The sequence below is a fragment of the Sapajus apella genome, unplaced genomic scaffold, assembly GCF_009761245.1.
Source record: "Sapajus apella isolate SASKATOON/1434 unplaced genomic scaffold, GSC_monkey_1.0 scaffold94, whole genome shotgun sequence".
Lineage (NCBI taxonomy): Eukaryota > Metazoa > Chordata > Mammalia > Primates > Cebidae > Sapajus > Sapajus apella.
This window is the reverse complement of record NW_022437034.1, coordinates 416,246-440,300: the sequence shown is the minus strand read 5'-3', so window position 1 is coordinate 440,300 and position 24,055 is coordinate 416,246. Positions and strand designations below refer to the sequence as shown.

General features: G+C 41.1%; 1 protein-coding gene and 2 pseudogenes across 2 annotated transcripts in view; 1 reads left to right on the top strand and 2 right to left on the bottom strand.

Moving 5' to 3' along the window:
• Window positions 1–111: 111 nt before the first annotated feature.
• Window positions 112–1,789, bottom strand: LOC116535333 (annotated as a pseudogene).
• A 5,592-nt stretch (window positions 1,790–7,381) lies between these two features.
• The window catches only part of KIFBP (kinesin family binding protein), a 36,618-nt gene continuing 19,944 nt past the window's right edge, over window positions 7,382–24,055 (bottom strand). The window contains exons 3-7 of one of the 2 annotated variants that reach the window (XM_032256169.1): window positions 20,868–20,947; window positions 20,388–20,571; window positions 16,938–17,022; window positions 14,843–14,958; window positions 7,382–8,836 (exon numbers count right to left, since the gene is read on the bottom strand). In XM_032256169.1, the coding sequence (XP_032112060.1) occupies window positions 7,961–8,836; window positions 14,843–14,958; window positions 16,938–17,022; window positions 20,388–20,571; window positions 20,868–20,947 (1,341 nt within the window). In that variant the 3' untranslated portion in view covers window positions 7,382–7,960. The remainder of the gene's footprint in view (window positions 8,837–14,842; window positions 14,959–16,937; window positions 17,023–20,387; window positions 20,572–20,867; window positions 20,948–24,055) is intronic. The other variant, XM_032256170.1, reaches the window with a different exon arrangement.
• LOC116535297 lies at window positions 9,835–11,046 on the top strand (annotated as a pseudogene).

Genomic DNA, 24,055 nt, shown 5'->3' with positions numbered 1-24,055 from the left:
AAAAAAAAAAAAAAAATTAGCTAGACGTGGTAGCGCATGGCTCTAGTCCCAGCTACTCAGGAGGCAGAGGTTTCAGTAAACCGAGATCACATCACTGTACTCCAGCCTGGGTGACAGAGATACTCCATCTCAAAAAAATAAATAAAATAAATATTAAAAAAGAAAAAAGAACAGTGTACAAAGTCCTTGGCCCTACCGTAGAATTTGGGGGATGCTCACTCCAACCGACTGCTGTCACCTTCACTATTCGCTTTTAAATCCTGAGTCAAGCCAAAAACAAAACCAAACACACACACAAAAACAAAGCCATGCCAATCTCATCTTGTTCTCTGCAAATTAGGTTTTTGTCAAGAAAGGGTGTAACGCAACTAAGTGACAGTCCATTAAGGAGCATTTTTGGTGGACAATGGAGGGACTGGAGTCATCCTATTCCTGCTTGCTCATCCATATCTGCTGGAAGGCGGACAGTGAAGACAGAGCAATGACCTTCATTCTCAGGAGCAACGACCTTGATCCTCATGCTGGGTGCCAGGGCAGCAATCCCCTTCTGCATCCTGCCAGGTGATGCCAGGGTACACGGTGTGCTGCCAGACAGCACTGTGTCACACTTCATGATGGAGTTGAAGGTAGTTTCGTGGATGCCACAGGATTCCATGCCCAGGAAAGAAGGCTGGAAGAGCGCCTCGGGCAGTGGAACCACTCGTTGCTGTTAGTGATGACCTGCCCATCAGGCAGCTCATAGCTCTTCTCCAGGGAGGAGCTAGAGGCCGAGGTGCCCATCTCCTGCTCGAAGTCCAGAGCAACTTAGCACAGCTTCTCCTTGATGTCACACAGGATCTCCCACTCTGCTGTGGTGGTGAAGCTGTGGCTGTTCTCTGTGAAGATCTTCATGAGGTGGTCGGTCAGGTCCCGGTCAGCCAGGTCCAGACACAGGATGGCATTGGGGAGGGTGTGTCCCCATAGATGGGTACCATGTTGGTGACCTGCCACTGGAGTCCATCACGATGCTAGTGGTACAGCCGGAGGTGTACAAGAACAGCATGGCCAGGATGGCCACATACATGGCTGGGGTGTTGAAGATCTCAAACATAATCTCATGTTGGCCATGGGGCTCAGGGCGCCTTTGGTCAGCAGCATGGGGTGCTCCTCGAAAGCCACACGCAGCTCATTGTAGGTGTGGTGCGAGATCTTCACCATATTGTCACCTACTGAGGCGACATGGAGATGGGGTATTTCAGGGTCAGGAGGCCTCTCTTGCTCTGGGCCTCACTGCCCACATAGGAGCCCTTCTGGCCCATGCCTACCATCACGCCCTAGTGTCGGGGGCATCCCACGATGGAGGGGAATGCAGCCCAGGGGGCATCGTCACCCACAAAGCAGGCCTTGTGCCACAGCAGCAATATCATCCGATATTGGAGGGCTGGAGGCAGAGTGGACCGGCTGCCAAGCGGCAAGTGCAAGGCTCTGAGCGATCGGCAGACACAGTACTGATGGTCTGAATTTTATCTTTTGAATTCAAGTTGAATAACACAGTCAAGAAGAAGAAAAGCTATGGTTTAAGAGACTGTGTCTTAGAGATCATGTTCTCAGGGTGCCTAGCCCATGGAAAGTGCTCAGTAAAAAAACCTCTAATGAAAACCTAGGAAGTTGTCAAGGAATTTTCAAATGTTCATTGGAAAAATAAAGATCCCAATATTAAGGATATAGTAACAAAATGCTTATAATTCCGGCTGGGTGCAGTGGCTCATGCCTGTAATCCCAGCACTTTAGGAGGCTGAGGCAGGCAGAATGCCTGAGGTCAGCCTGGCTGACGTGGTGAAACCCCATCTCTACTAAAAATACAAAGCAGCTAGGTGTTGTGGTGCATGCCTGTAGTCCCGACTGCTCGGGGGGCTGAGGCACAAGAATTGCTTGAACCTGGGAGGCAAAGGTTACAGTGAGCCCGGATCACGCCACTGCACTCCAGCCTGGGTGACAGAGCAAAATTCCATCTTAAAAAAAAAGTTTATAATTCTATTATGATATGACTATTCTTTTTTTTTAACATTTTCACTTACAAGTATACATTATTTTTTCTTTTAAGAGATGGGACCTCACTATGTTGCTCAGGCTAACCTCAAATCCTGGGCTCAAGCAATCTTCCAGTCTCAGCCTCCTGAGTAGCTGCGACTACAGGCACATGATGCCACCTCTGGCTACTTTTATATTGTTAAATATTTATTTATTTACTGAGAGACAGGGTCTCACTTTGTCACCCAGGCTAGAGTGTAGTTGTGTAATCATGGCTCACTGCAGCTTTGATGTCCCAGGCTCAGGTGATCCTCCCACCTCAGCCTCCTGAGTAGCTAAGACCACAGGTGTGTGCCACCATGCCCAGCTAATTTTTGTATTGTTTTGTAGAGACAAGGTTTTGTTTGCCATGTTGCCCATGCTGGTCTAAAACTCCTGGGCTCAAGCAATCTGCCAGCCTTGGCCTCCCCAAAGTGCTAGGATTATAGGTGTGAGCCATTGCACTTGGCCTATTGATTTATTTTGAGACAGGTTCTCACTCTGTCACCCAGGCTGGAAGGCAGTGGTACAATCACAGCTCACTGATGTCTCAACCTCCCAGGGTTGAGCAATCCTCCCACCTCAGCTTCCTGAGTAGCTGGGACTACAGGTGCACATCACCATCCCCTGTTAAATATACATTTTTAATTGTTTAAATTATAATAAATGTTATCTGGGCACAGTGACTCATGTCTATAATCCCAGCACTTTGGGAGGCCGAGGCAGGTGGGTCACCTGAGGTCGGAAGTTTGACACCAGCCTGACCAGCATGGAGAAACCCCATCTCTACTAAAAATACAAAAAATTAGCTGGGTATGGTGGTGCATGCCTGTAATCCTAGCTACTTGGGAGGCTGAGGCAGGAGAATGGCTTGAACCTGGGAGGCGGAGGTTGTGGTGAGCCAAGATCATGCCATTGCACTCCAGCCTGGGCAACAAGAGTGAAACTGTGTCTCAAATAAACAAACAAATAAATAAATAAATGTTAAATGTATATCTGTAAATTAACATTGCTATCCTTTCTTGACATTAAGTCATGCATTTTCCATCCTTTAACATTTTATTACTTATATTTGTATGCTGTAATATGCACAAATGTGTGTAATATTCCATTGCGTTGATACAGCTATCTTTATTCCCCTTAATATAAGACCTGTTTTTTTGTTGCTGTTGTTTTTACTTTTTATTTTTTTGAGGCAGGGTCTCACTCTGTTTCCCAGGCCGGAGTGCAGTGGTGCAATCTTGGCTCAGGGCAACTTCTGCCTCCTGGGTTCAAGAGATTCTCCTGCCTAAGCCTCCCGAGTAGCTGGGACTACTGCCCACCACCACGCCTGTTCAATTTTTTTTTTTTTTTTTTTTTTTTTTGTATTTTAGTAGAGGCGGGGTTTCACCATGTTGGCCAGGCTGGTCTCAAACTTCTGACCTCAGGTGATCTGCCCACCTCAGCCTCCCAAAGTGCTGGGATTACAGGCATGAGCCACCGCGCCCGGCCAAGACCTGTTTTTTGTTTTTGTTTTCCTTTTTGAGACGGAGTCTTGCTCTGTCGCCAGCTGGAGTGCAGTGGGGTGATTTCAACTAACTGCAACCTCTGCCTCCTGGGCTCAAGCGATTCTCCTCCCTAAGCCTCCCGAGTAGCTGGGACTACAGGCGTGCGTCAGTGCGCCCAGCTTTTTGTATTTTTAGTAGAGACTGGGTTTCGCCATGTTGGCCAGGATGGTCTCAATCTCCTGACCTTGTGATCTGCCCAACTTGGCCTCCCAAAGTGCTGGGATTATAGGTGTGAGCCACCCCACCTGGCCTAAGGCCTGTTTTTTACTCCCCAACATTTTCATATTTTTTATTACAAATAAAGACACATTGGATATGCTGTCAGGGGGAGGGCGGGGAAAAGAGCTATGTATTTTTTTTTTTTTTTTTGAGACAGAGTATCTCTCTGTCTGTCACCAGGCTGGAGTGCAGTGGCACATTCTCGGCTCACTGTAACCTCCGACTCCCTAATTCAAGTGATTCCCCTTCCTCAGCCTCCTAAAGAGCTGAGATTACAGGCACGTGCCACCACGCCCAGCTTATTTTTGTATTTTTAGTAGAGATGGGGTTTCACCATGTTGGCCAGGATGGTCTCAATCTCCTGACCTCGTGATCCACCTACCTTGGCCTCCCAAAGTGCTGGGATTACAGGTGTGAGCCACCATGCCCGGCTGTATTTCTTAAATAAATGAATGGACATGCCTGTAATCCCAGCACTTTGGGAGGCCGAGTTAGATGGATCACCTGAGGTCAGGAGTTTGAGACCAGCTTGACCAACATGGAGAAACCAATCTCTACTAAAAGAACAAAAATTAGCCAGGTGTGGTGGCTCATGCCTGTAATCCAAGCTACTTGGGAGACTGAGGCAGGAGAATCGCTTGAACCTGGGAGGCGGAGATTGTAGTGAGCTGAGATCTCACCATTGCACTCTAGCCTTGACAAGAGTGAAACTGCGTCTCTAAATAAATAAATGGATATATAAATGAAGTTATGAAGTTGATTAAGGTTGAGAGGAAAATGGCCATATGAAGGAAGGCTTTTAACAGGGGGATTTGTCTTAGAATCAGTTCTCAAGAGAGCTGAAGTGCCATGTATCACTATCCTCAAGAAACTTCCCTCCCTTCTTTGCCTCTTCTTGGTCCTCCCGCTTCCCTTTTAAAGTCTGATGAGCAGATATTATTAAATAGTAATCATTTCATCTCAAGCTTAACATCGTAAACTCAACTTTGCCTAAACAAAACTTTTAATTCTAACCCCACATATCCCCCATAAAAACATGCTTTGCCTGCATACTTCCTCAACTTAACATGGTTCTTCTTTTCCCCTCATGCTCTACACTTAACCCTCTATAGCATGTTCAAAGCATATCCAGAATTAAGCCACTTTTCTCCATCTCCACTCCCTCATCCTAGTCCAGTCCACTTTCATCTCTCACTTGGATTAATTTTTTTTTTTTTGAGACAGAGTTTCGCTCTTGTTACCCAGGCTGGAGTGCAATGGTGCAATCTCGGCTCACCGCAACCTCCGCCTCCTGGGTTCAGGCAATTCTCCTGCCTCAGCCTCCTGAGTAGCTGGGATTACAGGCACACGCCACCATGCCCAGCTGAATTTTGTATTTTTAGTAGAGACGGAGTTTCACCATGTTGACCAGGATGGTCTCGATCTCTTGATCTCATGATCCACCCGCCTTGGCCTCCCGAAGTGCTGGGATTACAGGCGTGAGCCACCGCGCCCGGCTCAATTTTTTTTAACAGAGTCTCACTCTGTCGCCAGGCTCCAGGCTGGAGTGCAGTGACGCCACCTCGGCTCACTGCAACCTCTGCCTCCTGGGTTCAAGCAATTCTCCTGCCTCAGCCTCCCGAGTAGCTGGGACTACAGGCGCACGCCACCATGCCCAGCTAATTTTTTTATTTTTAGTAGAGACAGGGTTTCACCATGTTGGCCAGGATGGTCTCGATCTCTTGACCTCGTGATCCGCCCTCCTCGGCCTCCCAAAGTGCTGGGATTACAGGTGTGAGCCACGGCGCCTGACTCACTTGGATTAATATTAACAGAACCTTGTCTCTCTGATTCCTCTGGTTCTTGGCTGCCCTTTCCCCCTTCCTTGTGCTAACAGCCAGAGTAGTTTCTTAAAAATTCCAATCAGATAATGCTGTTTCCCTTTTTAAAATTCCATCAAAGTTCCCATTGCACCTTGAATAAAATCCAAACTCCTTACCCTGATCCACAAAGCCCTCTCCATCTGGACTCCCCACTGCTGTCCCCACTCCTCACCCTTATCTGCACCAGCCCCACTGGTCTTTCTCATGCCAAACTCCTTCCTGAACTTGTTCCAGCCTGGCTTCCCTGGAACACCCTACCTAAAGATGACTTTGGCTGCTTTCACCCCCAATTTGGTTCTCAGCTCAGTGTCACCTCCCACCTTCTCAAAGACCTTTGCAGATCACCACAGCTAAGACAGCACCCCTTCCATTAAAAGTTTACCATTTTCAGCCAGGCGCAGTGGCTCATACCTGTAATTCCAGCACTTTGGGAAGCTGAGGTGGGCAGATCACTTGAGGTCAGCAGTTGAAGACCAGCCCAGTGAAAATACAAAAATACCTGCCTTTACTAAAAATACAAAAAATTAGCCAGGCGTGGTGTTGTGCACTTATAGCCCCAGCTACTCGGGAGACTGAGGCAGGAGAATCACTTGAACCCAGAAGGCAGAGGTTGCAGTGAGCTGAGATCGTGCCATTGCATTCCAGCCAGGGAGCCTGGGCAACAGAGAAAAAAAAAAGTTTGCCATTTCAGTTTTCCCTTCTTAACAGCACTTAAATAGCCTGAAATTATCTTAGTTGTTTACTCGCTCTGTGAGACCAGGTCCTTGTTTATCCTGTTTATCACCATATTATCTATAATTAGAAAAGTGAGAACAGGGCCTGACCTTAGTAAAGACTTTAATAAATTATCAGTTAAATACTGAGTGAATTACACGTTTCTGACTGTTATACTCAAAGATTTTTCTTCCTGGAAAATTGATCTCAAAAGGAAAGCAAGGTGATTTTCATATGTGTATGTTTTTTTAACGTAAATGTTACAGAGCCTTAGCATTGACCCAGACCTAAGCTTTCAGAAGCAAATTAACAGGCAAGCTAACACACAGAGCTATTCTCTGTGTTAAATGTTACAACTGATCTCGACAATACACCAGATAGGAATTCCATTTTAATCCTGCATTTCTTAAAATGACTAACACATATTAACAAGGTTTAGTTATGACATATATATCCCTTCTCAATAGTGCTTAAGTTTGTAAACATGCCAGGATCCTATGAGAAATCACAGTCAGTAAAAGTTTCCTGGGACACAGTAGCCCAGTAAATATTTACTAAGTGAATAATATTTTACTTTTTTACTTTATTTACTTTACTTTTTTGAGACAGGGTCTCACTGTCATCCAGGCTGGAGTGTAGTGGCAATTATGGTTCACTGCAGCCTTGGCCTCCCAGGCTCAAGCAATCCTCCCACGAAGCTGGGATTACAGGCAGGTGGCATCATGCCCCATCTAATTTTTGTATGTTTTGTACAGATGGGGTCTCACTATGTTGCCCAGGTTGGTCTTGAACTCCTGGGCTCAAGTGATCCTCCCACCTCAGCCTCCCAAAGTGCTGGGATTACAGGCATGAGCCACCACACTCAGCCATGAATGATATTTTAATGTTTTCTAACTTTGCAATGTTATTGAAGAAATATTCTTCTCTAGTTTCAAATATGCTAATATCTTTGAGGTATCAAAAAAAATAAAACCAATGCTCACAAGAAAATAAATGGGGAAATGGAAGATTTTATTAGTGAAATAAGTCAGTTTATTTTATTTCCAACAAGGCCTTTTTCTCCTATAATTGAGACAAACCATTTTACACTTTATAATAACATAACTTAAGTTTTTAATATTTTCAAAAGGGAAAGATTTTGGGTGGGGGGAATTTAGGAAATCAAATATTTTAGAAAGAGTAACTACAGAGTTACTTTTTCAATTTTAATATAGTAACAGACTTGACTACCAGGTGTATTACCCAGCATTTTTTCTTACAAGGAATCTATCAAGTACTAGCCAACAAATAATCTACATTTAAAAACTGAGGGTAAAAAGGTTTATATTTAAATAGAAACAAGCATCTAAAATACAAAAATCACGTATCTTTAACAAGGCAATTTATATAATTAGGTGTAAATTATTAATTAACTTCATGTTCCTTAGGATCCTAGCAAACACTCAGTTTACTGTGTCTCAAGCTCAAACTGCACTCACCTGGCTATAAAGGTAAATATCACAATGGAATTGGGCCAGTTTGACTAGGGAAAAAGATCACTTCAACATTTCCTTTCTTTAAAAGCAGGGATTAAGTCAGGGCCATCTTGGTTCTGAATCTCTCCATTTTTGTTGGGAGAAGACTAACCATCTCTTTACTAAGTTCTAGTTCAGCTTCTATTTCCTGGGCAGCCTCAGGATGCTTTTCACAGTAATCAACAATAAATTTGTAATGTTCCAATGATGTTGCCAAATTTTCCAGCTCTTTCTTGGGATCTGCAGTAATGATTTTGCCATAGAGACGGGCAACTCGAAACTTCGCTAACATGGCAGGGCGAAGAACATCTTCCCCTATATGCTCAGGAAATACTTTATTTGGGTCTCTCAGGGAGTCTAAGAAGAGCTGGTAGTACTTCAATGCTGACTTATTAAGATTATTTATTTTTTTTACAATGTGTGAATCAGGATCCCTTAGCCTGTCAGCAATGGCGACCTTCAAATCCATCATATCATAGTAAGCATGTGCAATTTCAAACTGGATCTGTCTGTTGACCAACAGATAATACTGTGGATTCAGGTCTACAGTTAGGGGCTCTAGCATGGCTATTCTGCGTTTATGCATCTTGCACCGTCTCTCCATGTCAGTTTCAAAGAATGCAAGCACCTTAAACAGAGCACTGTGGTCTTGGACAACTTCAATATGGTCAGTGACATAACCATCAATCTGAAAGAACTCTTTAGCCTCAAAGACATAGTGCTGGCCCAATAAGAAAAGTTCTCTGGCTTCTTCAAAATCTAAAGGTCTCAAGTAGCTCACTTTCTCTTCTACTGCAGAGACGGCATCACACAGTTCACCAGTTCCAAACTGCACAGCTTTTTTCCGAATGCTTTCCTCCTCATCCAGTTCTTTTTTCCTTAAAGCTCTTAGTTCAGACTGTTTATCAAGGTCAAGCTCTCCTATGTTGTCCTGAAGAAAAAAAAACTATGGTTAAGTAGATCACTCACCTCCCACTGTTAAAAAATATTAAAGCAAACTTCAGAGTAAAGAAAAGTCTCTTACTTTCCAGCCTGGTTTAGGGAGGTATCATAATCTTAAACACCTTTGAAAACTACTTTCTTTCTTCCAATCATATTAAAAACTCAGCAAATGTAAAAAAGAGTATTTAAATAAATTAGACAAGCTGCTTATATATCATTTATTCTAAGGAACTGAAATTCATTTACAGTTACTCCTTCCAGTAAGGTAAATGTTACATGTAAAAGTACTTTGAAACTTGTGAAACATTACATTGATGTGATACATTAACAGTATTTTTTAACTTTGTAATAAGACTGTAATCTACATCATAAAAATATTTCACAAAGATGCAATTAAGATTAATGTTACCATGTTTATGCTGTTAAGTTTGTAACGAAATATATCAGAGAGAAATGCTCTAGGTCTCTTAAAGACATCAAAGTGAAGAAAGAGTTAAATCTACTTCATAAAATTTTATCTCCCCTGCCTCTTGGGGGTTAGGGGGGCAAATTAAAAAAAGAAAAGAAAAAAGAACTAAGATGGTTAAAAAAGAGAGTAAGCTCTTCTTGGCCAATAAAATTAAATAACAGATCCCAAGGCCTTTTCTTCTTTTCACTTGACATTGTCTCACTAGTGATCTTTCCACAAACCCTTCAAGGTTTCCAAGTGCTCAGAAGATGAAGACAACAATGTTTCAAAGCCTTGATTGCTCCAACCCCTTTCTAACTCTAACTTTACCTTATATCACACTCCCTCTCCCCCAGCTCCAACCTCAAAGCCTTTGCTCCATCCCTTCTGATACCATCCTCCCTTACGCTACAGAACTCCTAAACATGCTGCTTCAGCTCCTTGGAATGGTGTGCCTCCTTTTCTTCAGTCTAGGTAACTCCTACTCACTCATCCCTGGAGCTTGCTTGTTATTTCCTCCTATTGTGCCTTCTCATATCATGTGTCTCTCCTTTGTGGAACTTAGCAAAATTGTACCTTTATATGAAGTCAAAGGCTAAATCCATTTTTGTTCATCATAGTATCCTTGGCCAATGACTAGCAAAGGGTTGGCATAAATAAATACTTAATTGAATAAATTTGTGTATGTCTTAAAGCTTCAACTGAAGAAGGCCTTTCAGATAAATACACAGATGGATAAAGGATGAAGATAAGGTTAAATAAGAAAGTCAGGGCCAAGCGCAGTGGCTCACACTGGTAATCCCAGCACTTTGGGAGGCCGATGTGGGTGGATGCTTGAGCTCAAGAGTTCAAGATCAGCCTGGGCAACATGGTGAAACATGGCCTCTAAAAAAATACAAAGAATTAGCCAGGCACAGTGGCACACACCTGTGGTCCCAGTTACTTGGCAGGCCGATGTGGGTGGATCACTTGAGCCAGGGAGGTGGAGGTTACAGTGAGCCGAGATCACGCCACTGCACTCCAGCCTAGGTGACAGAGACCCCAACGCAAAAAACAAAATTCGGCCCCACCCGGCTCCGCCTCCCTGCGCAGGTGGTGGAGGCGTAGTGCTGCGACCCGGGTACCCCTTCGAACATAAAGCTGCAAGTGGTGCGGAGTGTGTGGGCCGTTCTCTGCACCCTGCACGCGGTCCAGTCACCTGCAGCACCCTGCCCGCCAAGGTCCTAGCAGCTGGAGGGCAGGCGCCATCCCAATGCTGCGCACGGGACCCGCTCTGCTCTCAGTGCGTAAATTCACAGAGAAACATGAATGGATAACAACAGAAAATGGTATTGGAACAGTGGAAATCAGCAACTTTGCACAGGAAACATTGGAGATGTTGCTTACTGTAGTCAGCTTGAAGTTGGTACAAAATTGAACAAACAAGATAAATTTGATGCTTTGGAAAGTGTGAAAGATGTAGTGAACTCTATTCTCCTTTATCAGAAGAAGTAACTGAAATTAATGAAGCCCTTGCAGAAAATCCAGGACATGTAAACAAATCTTGTTATGAGGATGGTTGGCTGATGAAGATGACACTGAATAACCTTCAGAGCTAGATGAACTTATGAGTGAAGAAGCATATGATAAATACATAAAATCTATTGAGGAGTGAAAATGGAACCTCTAAACTAATATGAAATAATGCCAAAAATAAATCAGTTTAAGGAAAATCTGAGTAATTTAGTAGCATGGCAAATATGTGAGTTTAATCAAGTAACGAGGTTCTAAGTTCCTAGACTAGAAACATCAACTAAATGAAAGGTAAGGGTCAAATCATAGTGCGTTTTACTTGACACAGTTACTTAAAATGTAGGTCATAAGTCTCTAAATCTTGTATATTTCCTTCCTTCCTTCCTGGGCTGCTTGTTTATTTACTTGTTCTCTCTAGGATGCTTTCTTAAATTAGTCCACTGTTTTGTCCCAACAATAGTCCCTGTTTTGCTTCCAGTTTTCCTTACCTGATGAGAAGAAACCTGACAGTTCTTCCTGGCTCCAAATTCTCTAGACACAAAGCCCCATAGTTCTTCTTCTTTTTTTTTTTTTTGAGACAAAGTCTTGCTCTTTTCCCCCAGGCTGGAGTGTAATGGCATGATCTAGGCTCACTGCAACCTCCGTCTCCCTGGTTCAAGTGATTCTCCTGCCTCAGCCTCCTGAGTAGCTGGGATTACAGGCACCTGCCACTATGCCTGTCTAATTTTTGTATTTTTAGTAGAGACGGGGTTTCACCACATTGGCCAGGCGGGTCTCCTGACCTCAGGTAATCCGTCTGCCTTGGCCTCCCAAAGTGCTGGGATTACAGGTGAGAGCTACCTCGCCAGGCCTGTCTTTCCTTAATATGCCTCATCTTTACCCGCTAGCCTCTAAAATGATCTTTACCTTTTCAAGACCTAAGCTGATGTGTTGAGGTTTATTTGCTTAGTTTTCTTTTGTTTTACAAAGTTCTACATTATTTACCACTGATACAGTCTAGATTTGTGCCCCCGACCAAATCTCATGTCAAATTGGCAGAGGGACCTGGTGGGAGGTGACTGGATCATGGGGGCAGATTTCCTCCTTCCTGTTCTTGTGGTAGTGAGTGAGCTCTCTCACAAGATCTGATGGGTTTAAAGTGTGTGGCATTTCCTGGTTTGTTCTCTCTCTCTCCTGCTCTGCCATGGTTAAGACATGCTTGCTTCCCTTTCACCTTCTGCCATAATTATGAGTTTCCTGAGGCCTCCCAGTCATGCTTCCTGTTAAACCTGCGGAAACGTGAATCAACTAACCTCTTTTCTTCATAAATTACCCAGTTTTAGGTAATTTATGAAGAAAATTACCTTTTTTTTTTTTTTTTTTTTGAGACAGGGTCTCACTCTGTCACCCAGACTGGAGTGCAGTGGCACAATCTTGGCTCACTGCAACCTCTGCCTCCCAGCTCAAGTGATTCTCCTGCCTCAGCCTCCTGAGTAGCTGGGACTACAGGTGCGCACCACCACGCCTGGCTATTTTTTGTATTTTTGGTAGAGACAGGGTTTCAACATGTTGCCCAGGTTGGTCTCAAACTCATGAACTCAAGTGATCCGCCCACCTTAGCCTCCCAAAGCACTGGGATTACAGGTATAAGGCGCTGCGCCTGGCCTCAGGTAGTTCTTTATAGCAGTGTGAGAACACACTAATACAACCACTAACGATCACTACACTCTTATGAAGCAGAGTCCTACAAAATAAAAAAAAAAATTATTACGCTTTAATACACGCAAAGAGAAAAACAGCAGCACAATGACTCCCCCAGGAAAGCATCCTATGTATCCACACTTAGCATACTGCATCAAAATGATTAGTTTTATTATCCTCCCTAGTGGTTAGGAACTAGAATTGGGCATAAATTAATAATGATTATGATAGTTAATATTTATTAAGGACTTAGTATGTCTCAGGCACTTTTCTGGGGCCTTAATATATACTGATTTAACTCTCATAACAACAGTATTAAGTAAGAACTATTATCTCCAACTTACTTGTGAGGAAATAAAGGCAAAAAGATATTAAGTAAATTGCCACAAAGACATAGCTACAAAGTGGCAGAGCTGGAATTCATACCTACCTATTGTGTTTCCAGAGTCCATGCTCTTCACTGCCATCAGTTCTGCTTCTATTTTTGAACAATTACATGGGCTATTTCTTAAAAGTCTACCCTTTTAGATTTTATCAAGTCCATGCTGTGTGTAAGATAACACTGACAAATATATAAAGATTAATAAGGCCTTGGCCAGGTGCAGTGGCTCACACCTGTAATCCCAGCACTTTGGGAAGCCGAGATCGGTGGATCACTTGAGGTCAGGAGTTCAAGACCAGCTTGGCCAACATGGTGAAACCCATCTCTACTAAAAATACAAAAATTAGCCTGGTGTGATGGCAGGTACCCATAATCCCAGTTATTCGGGAAGCAAAGGCAGGAAAATCCTTTGAACCTGGGAAGAAGAGGTTACAGTGAGCTGAGATCACTCCACTGAACTCTGGCACTCCAGCCTGGGCAACACAGCGAGACTCCGTCTCCAAAAAAAAAAAAAAAGATTAGTAAGGCCAGGCACAGTGGCTCACGCCTGTAATCCCAGCACTTTGGGAGGCCAAGGAGGGAGGATCACTTGAGCGCAGGAGTTCAAGATCAGCCTGGGCAATATAGTGAGAGCCAGTCTCTACAAAAAAATTTAAAAATTGGCCAGGCGCGGTGGCTCAAGCCTGTATATATATATATATATATATATATATACACACATATATATATACATATATATATATATGTGTATATATATATATACATATATATATATATGTGTATATATATATATATATAACTTTAGGCCTGTATGTAATCCTGGGACTTTGGAGGTGGGCGGAACACCAGGTCAAGAGATAGGGACCTTCCTGGCCAACATGGCGAAACCCCATCTTTATTAAAAATAAGCCAGGCGGCTGGGCGCGGTGGCTCAAGCTTGTAATCCCAGCACTTTGGGAGGCCGAGGCGGGTGGATCACGAGGTCAAGAGATCGAGACCATCCTGGTCAGCATGGTGAAACCCCGTCTCTACTAAAAAAATACAAAAAATTAGCTGGGCATGGTGGCGCGTGCCTGTAATCCCAGCTACTCAGGAGGCTGAGGCAGGAGAATTGCCTGAACCCAGGAGGCGGAGGTTGCGGTGAGCCGAGATCGCGCCATTGCACTCCAGCCTGGGTAACAAGAGCGAAACTCCGTCCCAAAAAAAAAAAAAAAAAAAAATTTAAAAATTAACTGGACATGGTGGCACACACCTGTACTCCCAGGATGAGGCGGGAGGATTGCGTGAGCTGGGGAGATCAAGGCTGCAGTGAGCCATGATCATGCCACCACACCCCAGAGTGAGAGCCTATTTAAAAAAAAAAAAAGAATATGACACAGTTCCAAGCTCTCAAGAAACTTATATTCTAACCAAAGAAAAGTATTCAAGGAAGAAGCAGTATTTAAGATAGGCTTGAGGATTGCATGAGGCCTTGAGGATTGGGATCAATGAGGTGGGAGGACTGTGTGACCTGGGGAGTTCAAGGCTGCAGTGAGCCATGATCATGCCACTACACTTTAGCCTGGGAAAAGAGGGAGAGCCTGTTTTAAAAACAAAAAGAATATGATATAGTTTCCAGCTCTCAAGAAGCTTATATTCTAACCAAAGAAAAGTCTTCAAGGAAGAGGTAGTATTTAAGATAGGCCTTGAATGAATATAATTTATTTTATTTATTTATTTTTGAGATGGAGTCTTGCTCTGTTGCCCAGTCTGGAGTGCAGTGGCCCAATCTTGCCTCATTGCAGCCTCTGCCTCCTGGATTCAAGCAATTGGATGAGTAAGATTTAAAACCAAGAAAGAAATATTTATGAGAGCATTCTATATGCCTTTCATATTAAACACAATGTGAGCCTAATGAGCACAATCCTCACTATGAGTTTTTACTTACAAGTTGCTCATTTAAGAAAGAAAAAGGCAACTTCTGACTGTATTACCTGCATAGAGAGTTGGGCATTCTGCATAAGAGTCAAACAATATTTGATCCAGCATCTTGCTATTTCCCCCTTTCTTTGATGATAAAGCTCTGGCACTTCTCCTTCAGCTTCAGGACCTAAAATATACATGTGATTTGTTTAAGTTAGTAATCACAACTGTAATTTTTATTGGGTATTATAATATTTTGTATATCACTTTTTCCTTACTATAAAAGTAACAGATCTTCACTGAAGCAGGGGGTTCAGGGGAAAGGGAAGAAAGACCCACCCCAAATCCTACTACCCAGAAGCACTCACTACTATTTTTGCATATTTATTCTCATACCACAAACACTTTATTCATATCATTATCAACTCTTAGCTTCATTTTAAAATACAGCATTATATACAATTAAATAGATAATCCATTATTTAATCATTCTTCTAGTTCTAACCCGGAACTTGTTGTTTCCAATTCTTTACTATCACAAAAACCTGTATGTCACACAACACGTGGTTGTGGGGAAGCTGGTGCTAAACCATTCACAGATGAGCTGCTTCTGGGTCAGAGTGTCATACATAGCAGAGCAGCTTTCTTGCTGCAATCTATTGTAAGTCAGCCCTCAACACAAAGGTTTGTAAAGTTTTATACATAAACATATATATATGCATGTATGTATATGTATATATACATATTTTTTAAACTCGAAACATGAATATATCTGTGCAAAAATCTGTCTGAATTTTGGATTACTTCCTTAGGACAGATTCCTAGAAGTGGAATTTACTGAGTAAACGAGTTTATAACAATTTTAAGTAATTCACAACATACAGCCAAATTATTTTCAACAAATACTCCAACCAACAATATATGAGAATGTTCAGTAAGAACATTTTGAAAACATCAGACATCGATATTTTTTCAGCTATTTTGAAGAGTAAAAAAAAAAAACTCACAAAATTACTTTAAATGAGATATTAATATCTCAGCAATTTAGTTTTTATTAATTTTTTTGAGACTAGTGCCTCTTAGACTTGATCTATAATTAATTCAATATAGTCAACATATTAGGGAAGAAAGCAACTATTTACTTTGTACCTTCCTTTAACCCTTAAGGGCCTCTGCATTTTTCAGATACACAATTAGAATGTCCATTTATAAAGACATGATGTTTCAAAATCTAGAACATCTTAAGAAGGTTGGAAACTGTTCAACAGTGAGTTATAGAATCAAACAGAGGATAAATAATGAACTTATTATAAAACCTGTTAAACGACTCAAAGACACATGTTAACTGTGATTTTCTAAGACTAAATGAAAACCTGTACTTAAAAAGATGGATATTTGGCTACATCGCTTATGCATGTAGTATTCCAATCAAAAATATATTATCTGAATCATGGCATAAGGAAACATCACACAAACCCCAGCTGACAGTAATTCTATGAAATAACTGGCCTGTATTCTTCAAAAACGTTTTGTGATGAAAGGTAAAGAAAGGCTGAGAAACTATTCCAGATGAAAAATGCCTAAAGAGATGTGACAAGTGAATCCAATATGCAATCTTGACCTGTATAAACCAGTACCGGAAAATAAATGCCAGAAGGAATATTAGGGCAACAACTGATGAAACGGAAATATGCACTGTTGATAAAAGAATTGTATCACTGTTACTTTTTTTAAAATTTCTTTAAAAAAATAGATGGGGGGGTCTCACTATGTTGACCAGGCTGGTCTTGAACTCCCGGCCCCAAGCAAGCCTCCCTTCTTGGCCTCCCAAAATGCTACGATCACAGGCATAAGCCACCATGCCTGGCCCATGTTACATTTCTTGAATTTGATAAATGATCTATGATTATGTAAGAAAATATTTTCTTAGGAAATATATACTGAAGTATGAAACGGTAAAGAACCCTAATGTATGTAACCTTCTCTCTAATGGTTCAGAGAGAAAAATAAAATTTGATTCCAAGTGAAGAAAACACTAAAAATTGGTGCATTTAGGAGAAGGGCATATAATAGCTCTTCTGTTCTTGCCACTTTTCAAAAGTTTAAAATAATTTCAAAATAAAACATTTTTTAAAAGCTATGTAAAACATGCACAAATAAACTTACTGTCTTCTGTGGCTGAGATCTTTCCAGTTTGACCAAAAATGACATTAGCAGCTGATAAACAGTGCCTGGCCTCCATAAAGCATAGCTATTGGGGAAATAAACAACAGTGAATGCAACTATCACACACAGCTTTATTTGCAGCTGATACTTGCATAATTTTTTTTTTAATATGGGAAAAGCTATAAAATCAGATAAAAATACCACAAAGGAGACCCTGTAGAGTTGCAGATCATTCAGAAGGTATAAAAGATATATTATCATATTATCTGGTTAAAATGTTACCTCCAAGGTTAAAATAATAATGCCCTAAACTCTTTAATAATAATCCAGTCTGTCTGAAAGACAACTACCAAGTAAAAGTTAGCTCTCCTTATATAATCAATGAATATACAGGAATGGCTGTCATCCTGCACTTAAATTGCCTCAAAAGTCCTTTAGGTTCAGTCTAAATAGCCAAAATCCCATGCACAATAAATTCTTAGACTATTTATATTGTGTCAGAGGATTAAAAGAATTTTTTTTTTTTAAGAGACAGGGGCCTCACCCTGGCCCAAGGCAGGAGTGCAGTGGCAAAATCATAGCTCACTGCAGCCTCAACCTCCAGGGCTTAAGGGATCTTCCCACCTTTAGCCTCCTGAGTAGCTGGAATATAGGCACATGCCACTAAGCCTGGCTAATTCTGCAGTTTCTCTATGTTGCCTAGACAGGTCTCCAACTCCTTGCCTCAAGACATGCTCCCACCTTGGCCTCCCAGAGTGCTGGGGTTATAGATGTAAGTCACCTTGCCCAGCCTGAAGATTTAATTTTTATTAGGTTTAGAGAGCCCTTTTACATCCTACTATACAAAAACAAATCGGATAAATTCGGATAGGAAGAGATTCCTGTGTTATAAAATCTTTAAAATTTACATACAATAAGGCTTCCCACCAAGTTTTAAAGTCAACAGATTTCTACAGATGAACTTTATGGAACTGCTTTACCAACACTCTTGAAGACTTCATAATTCAATTCTGGGCATGGCAAACCTCTCAAACAATTAGAGAAGATCTCCTTGTTAACAGAGAAACATTTTGTACTTGTCATGTAAGTCAAAGGACCACCCAGCAGAAGTTCAAAGTTAAAGTCCAACTTTTAGTTGGAAGCCACCCTCATTAAATAGAATGTCTATTTAATATTAATAATACCTGAAAGGCTTTAAATGGTTGGCTATAACTTTAAAATCACAGCATTAAGTGTATCTTTTCATTATGGCAAATTCAGAAGCCATCTTGAGAATAGCTGGGCACATGTAGTATTAGCCCAGCAACATCTAAACATCTACAAATAAAAATGTGTTAAATCTTTTTTTTTTTTTTTAAATTTAGATGGAGTTTCACTCTCGCTGCCCAGACTGGAGTGTAATGGCGCAATCTCGGCTCACCACAACCTCCGCCTCCTGGGTTCAAGTGATTCTCCTGCCTCAGCCTCCCAAGTAGCTGGGATTACAGGCATTCGCCACCATGCCCAGCTAATTTTGTATTTTTAGTAGAGACGGGGTTTCACCATATTGGCCAGCTGATCTCAAACTCCTGACCTTGTGATCCGCCCGCCTCAGCCTCCCAAAGTGTTGGGATTACAGACGTGAGCCACCACACCCGGCTAATTTTGTATTTTCAGTAGAGACGCGGTTTCACCATATTGGCCAGGCTGGTCTCGAACTCCTGACCTTGTGATCCACCCTCCTTGGCCTCCAAAAGTGCTGGGATTACAGGCAGAAGCCACCACGCCTGGCCAATGTGTTAACTCTTAAAAGCCAAAAAAAAAAGTTAGTTTACATAATGAAACTTTAATTATCCCTCTACAATCCAATCCCTTAACCATTATCATCATTTCAGCTTTGTCCAGATTGACTCCCTGTGAGCAACCACTGCTAAAACAGTGAATGCCTTATGCCCTCTAGGTGGCTGGTAAATGTGGGACTTTAGCAGCTGCCAGGTAGAGATTCACCAAGTAGCAACACCTCATCACTGGAATCAGATGAAGATGACAATGATATAAATGAAATTGCATTTTAAAAAACCATGGTTCAAATCCCTCTTTTTGCAATACAACTTAGTTTTAACAAAAACTGAAAGATTTTGGTAAAAAATAAAAGTACAGGGTGCGGAAAGTGCTCATGGAAATTACTGCATGCTCCACATAAGTAATGCTTAACAACTTTAAATTTTAAATCACACTTTAATATCTAGATATCTTAGTACTACCAATATCCATGGAGTTTTAAGTATTAAAGTCAGTGACTATATAATTTTAAAGTTGCTAAACAAAATGAACAAGGGGCCTCCAACAGCTATAAAAAAGATGTCACAAGCAGAGGCCCTTTAGATAACACTTTTGATGAGGACAATGAAATGGATTCATGAGAATTAGTTAACTGAATACTCTGATATATGCAGTAGCGTTACTTACACACTTGATCTTAGACCAAAGTCCTAGAAGCGATGCTGCAGTCACCACAGCCCTTTCTCTCCTGCTAATAGCTTTTCTGAATGAAATTCTGTGGGACAATACTTTAATCATAGGGCGTATTTACAGAACCAATGCTAACAAAATGCTCAAAAAGGATAAAGTCCCAAGGATAAGGCAGCAGGTTACCAGAGAGATGAAAGAAGGAACTCTGATAAGCAGAGAATCATCAAAATTTTAGAGAGGCTTGTGAATTAGAAATACAAATAAAAGTAATTTCTATTGCTGAGATGGCTTATTAAGGATTAATAGGAAAATCTAGTTAGAAAAGGTAGGGTAAAATTATTTTAGCATTAAAAACTCTTGGTGAGTAAAGGAATAAATGAGTCAATTAAGAGTACATCAACATGATCTGAGCAATGCTTTTTTAAATTTTTATGAGAAATTCTGATAACTAAGAAGTTCAAAAACATTGTCCCTGTGTAACAATCCAAAAGAAGTATGTCATAAAGACCTAGAACTTCGGAACTCAGCAGACATATTTTCCAACATCAAAAATTACAGAGTTAATTCTGAAAAATAACTGAAATGCATCACATGCTTTTATCAAAGCCCACATTTAACAGTCAACTTCCTCAGTCAAATTCTCAGAGTTATGAGATTACCATTACATAAAGATAAAGTTATATCTACAAGAAAAATCTGCAATTTAAGGTAATATCTTACTGAGTTGAGATGGTGTGCCTATGTTAAAAAGAGAATTAGTCTTAAGTAACATGTAAAACAAATGATAAAACTCAGTATTTTTAAACTCAAAAGAATTCATATAACAAAAAGCTACAAAATTTTAGTACACTGGCAAATTGGGCTGCATTTTCGGGTCCAGTTGTACATCATTAAATACAAGCTACCTGTTTTCAAAAGATGGTATTTTCAAGGTACTGCTGGTTCTATTTTTATACCTACTATTGGTATTCTGTTAGATAACTACTTCAAGAAGCGTACCTTATTGATGTAAAACTGTGACAAGGTAGCAGCATTGATAGCCCACTCTATAGGATGGTAGGCGTTGTGCTCAAGCTGGCGCTTTAGTGTACTGTGGCAATAGTGAGCAGCCTTCTCAAACATTTCCAGATGCTGGTAGACTTGAGCTAGGTAATATAGGTTATGAGTATAAACCTTTTCAAATCTGTAAAGAAAAAGTAAATCAATATTTGTGTAATGGTTTAAGTTTTATAAGTAAATTTCATATATATTTATTTTTATCCACCAACCCTTTGAATTGGATTTATTTATTGTATCTATTTTACACAAGGAAACTGAGTCTCAGGTTTGAACAAGATCACATAACAAGTAAGTGGTAAATGGAGGTTTTACTCACATCAGAATCCACATTCTGCAACCTTTATAAGTGCCTTTTTGAACAATCACCTTATCTATGCTATGTGGAAATATTTGTAAGGGCTAATTTCTATATCTACTCGCCTTTTTGATCTCTCTTGTTCAGTAAGTTTCTCTTCTTCAGGAAGAAAACATTCAGTTGGCTCAAGAGGAGGACTCCCAACCTACAATTAAGAAAAAACAAAAGCTCTTTAAAGTTTTAAACTGTAAACACCAAGTGCCCTCTTCTGGAGGACCTGGAGAAATCAACGTTTACAAGACAAATACATTTCATTTTTTCCTAGTCCATTTTTTTTTTTTTGAGATCCTAGTTCATTTTTATATTACTTAAGAAGTAATTTTCCATTTTTAAAATTTTTATTTTTTTATTTATTTATTTTTTGAGACAGGGTCTCTGTCACCCAGGCTGGAGTGGAGTGGCACAATCTCAGGTCACTGTAACATCTGCCTCCCAATCCTCCTACCTCAAGAAATCCTCCTACCTCAACCTCCCCAATAGCTGGAACCAGAGCTCTGTGCCTCCACACCTGGCTAACTTTTATATTTTTTTTGTAGAGACAGGGTTTCGTTATGTTGCCCAGACTGGTCTTGAACTCCTGGGCTCAAGCAATCCACCCGCCCTGGCCTCCCAAAGTGCTAGGATTATATGCATGAGCCACTGCACCTGGCTCAACAAGTAATTTTCTTAACCATAAAATCTGAGTCAAACAAATAAAAGATATCCTATAAGTTCACATTTGACAAAAATTTAACTGTTGTTGCAGTTAAACTGCAAATATGCAAAAAAAAATCCACCAATTTGCTTTTAGACATATCTAATTCTTTAAGTATTTTGTTTTTTCTTTTTTTAATTCTTACTTATTTATTTAAAGATGGGGGTCTTGCTCTGTTGCCCAGGCTGGTCTGGAACTCCTAGCCTCCAGTGATCCTCCAGCCTCCCAAAGTGCTGAGACTACAGGCGTGAACCACTGTGCCCAGCCTCTTTAAGTATTTTAAATCACAATTTTGTCTGGTAAAAGGGCTTTTTAAAAAACCTACATGAGCACAACAAAGAGGAAAAATGTATATATCTCCACAGTAATATTATTCTAAACTGACCACTAATAAAAATAAAATGAGAGGTGTTTTTTTGTTTTTTTGAGACAGAGTCTTGCTCTGTTGCCCAGGCTAAAGTGCAACGGCACGATCTCGGCTTACTGCAACCTCCACCTCCTGGGTTCAAGTGATTCTCCTGCCTCAGCCTCCTGAGTAGCTGGGATTACAGGCGCGTCCCACCAAGCCCAGCTAATTTTTGTATTTTTAGTAGAGACAGGGTTTCATCATGTTGGTCAGGCTGGTCTTGAACTCCTGACGACTTATTCTAATATTTTTTTTCTCAAGGAAATAAGTGTATTAGCCCCTTTCCATATAGGGACATTAAAACCAGATTCCATTATTTATTGCCTTGGGCAAGTCACTTGATCTCTTGTGTTTCTGTTTTCTCATCTACAAAATAAGGATAATAACAGTATCTATTCATAAGGCTATGAGAATTAAGTGAGTTAATATTTATAAATCACTTACAACCCCCTCTTAAGTCTTCCAAAAGAGCAGAGCTGCCTAACCTCTGCCTCATTCTACCTTTTTTTTTGAGATGGAGTCTCACACTGTAGCCCAGGCTAGAATGCAGTGGCACGATCTCCACTCACTGCAACCCTCTACCTCCCAGTTCTCCTGCCTCAGCCTCCTGAGTAGCTGGGATTACAGGCCCCCAACACCACGCCTGGCTAATTTTTCTGTATTTTTAGTAGAGATGGGGTTTCACTATGTTAGCCAGACTTGGTCTCGAACTCCTGACCTCGTGATCCGCCCGCCTCAGCCTCCCAAAGTGCTGGGATTCCAGGTGTGAGCCACTGTGCTCAGCCCCTCATTCTACTTCTATGAGGATAGTCCCATCGAGAAGCACACTCTTGCTTTTAACTGAATTAATTAAACTCCAAAAGCAACAACACTTTCCAAAACAAATATGATTTTACATTGTGCATGTAAACACTAAAAGCAGCATAACTTGGGCTCCCAGGATTTACAGAAAGTAAAAATAACTAAGATAGGAAGCAAGGCCCAAGACAAACACAATAGATAAGTAATTTTTCAGAGAACTCTTCAACAATTCCGAGGGCTGCTTAACATGCTTACCCCTGTCTAGATGAGGGGAATTAATCAATATATTATTTTATGTACACACTTAACTGTTATGCCTTTCACACTTCATATGTAACATTAACAGTCAAATCAGTCTCTTCTTTCAACTGAAATAGTGGTATAACTAAGCACAAAGAATTTTGCTATATGTGTTATGTTTCCATATCAATACTATTTTTAATGAAATGCTATTGATGTTTAGTATCTCTTTTTTTTTTTTGTAAAGATATGGTCTTGCTTTGTTGCTCATGTTAGTCTTGAACTCCTGGCATCAAGAAATCTTTCCACCTTGGCCTCCCAAAGTGCTGGGATTATAAGTGCAAGTCCCCGAGCTCGGCTTTTGCATTTTAGCTTATTTATTTATTTTTGAGACAGGGTCTCACTCTGTTGCCCAGGTTGGAGTGCAGTGGCTAGATCCTGGCTCACTGCAGCTTTCACCTCCTGGACTGACCTCCCAGACTCAAGCCATCTTCCCACCTCAGCCTCCCAAGTAGCTGGGACCACAAGCACAAGCCATCACACCCAGCTAATTTTTTTTAGTTTTTGTAGAAACAGAGTATCACTATGTGGCCAACACTGATCTTGAACTTCTAGGTCAAGCAATCCACCCACCTCGGCCTCCCAAAGTGCTGGGATTAAAGGTGTGAGCCACTGTGCCTGGCCTCAAACTTTACATTTTAAATTAACAGTTTCACATACAAGAGTGTGAGCCTAAAAGCAAGAAAGGAGAGACTAACATCTCTATTTGGCTTTGTGGCACACTGCTCTTCTTAGTACCACAGGAAGAAAGTTAAAATGCCAAGGTACAAGGCCAGGCATGGTGGCTCATGCCTGTAATCCCAGAACTTTGGGAGGCTGAAGTGAGCAGATCACTTGAGGTCAGGAGTTTAAGACTAGCCTGGCCAACATGGTATCTATAAAATATAAAAATTAGCCAGGCATGGTGGTAGGCGCCTGTAATCCCAGCTACTCGGGAGGCTGAGGCAAGAGAATCACTTGAACCCGGGAGGCAGAGGTTGCAGTGAGCCAAGATCACACCACTGAACTCCAGCCTGGGCGACAGAGCGAGACTCCACCTCAAAAAAAAAAAA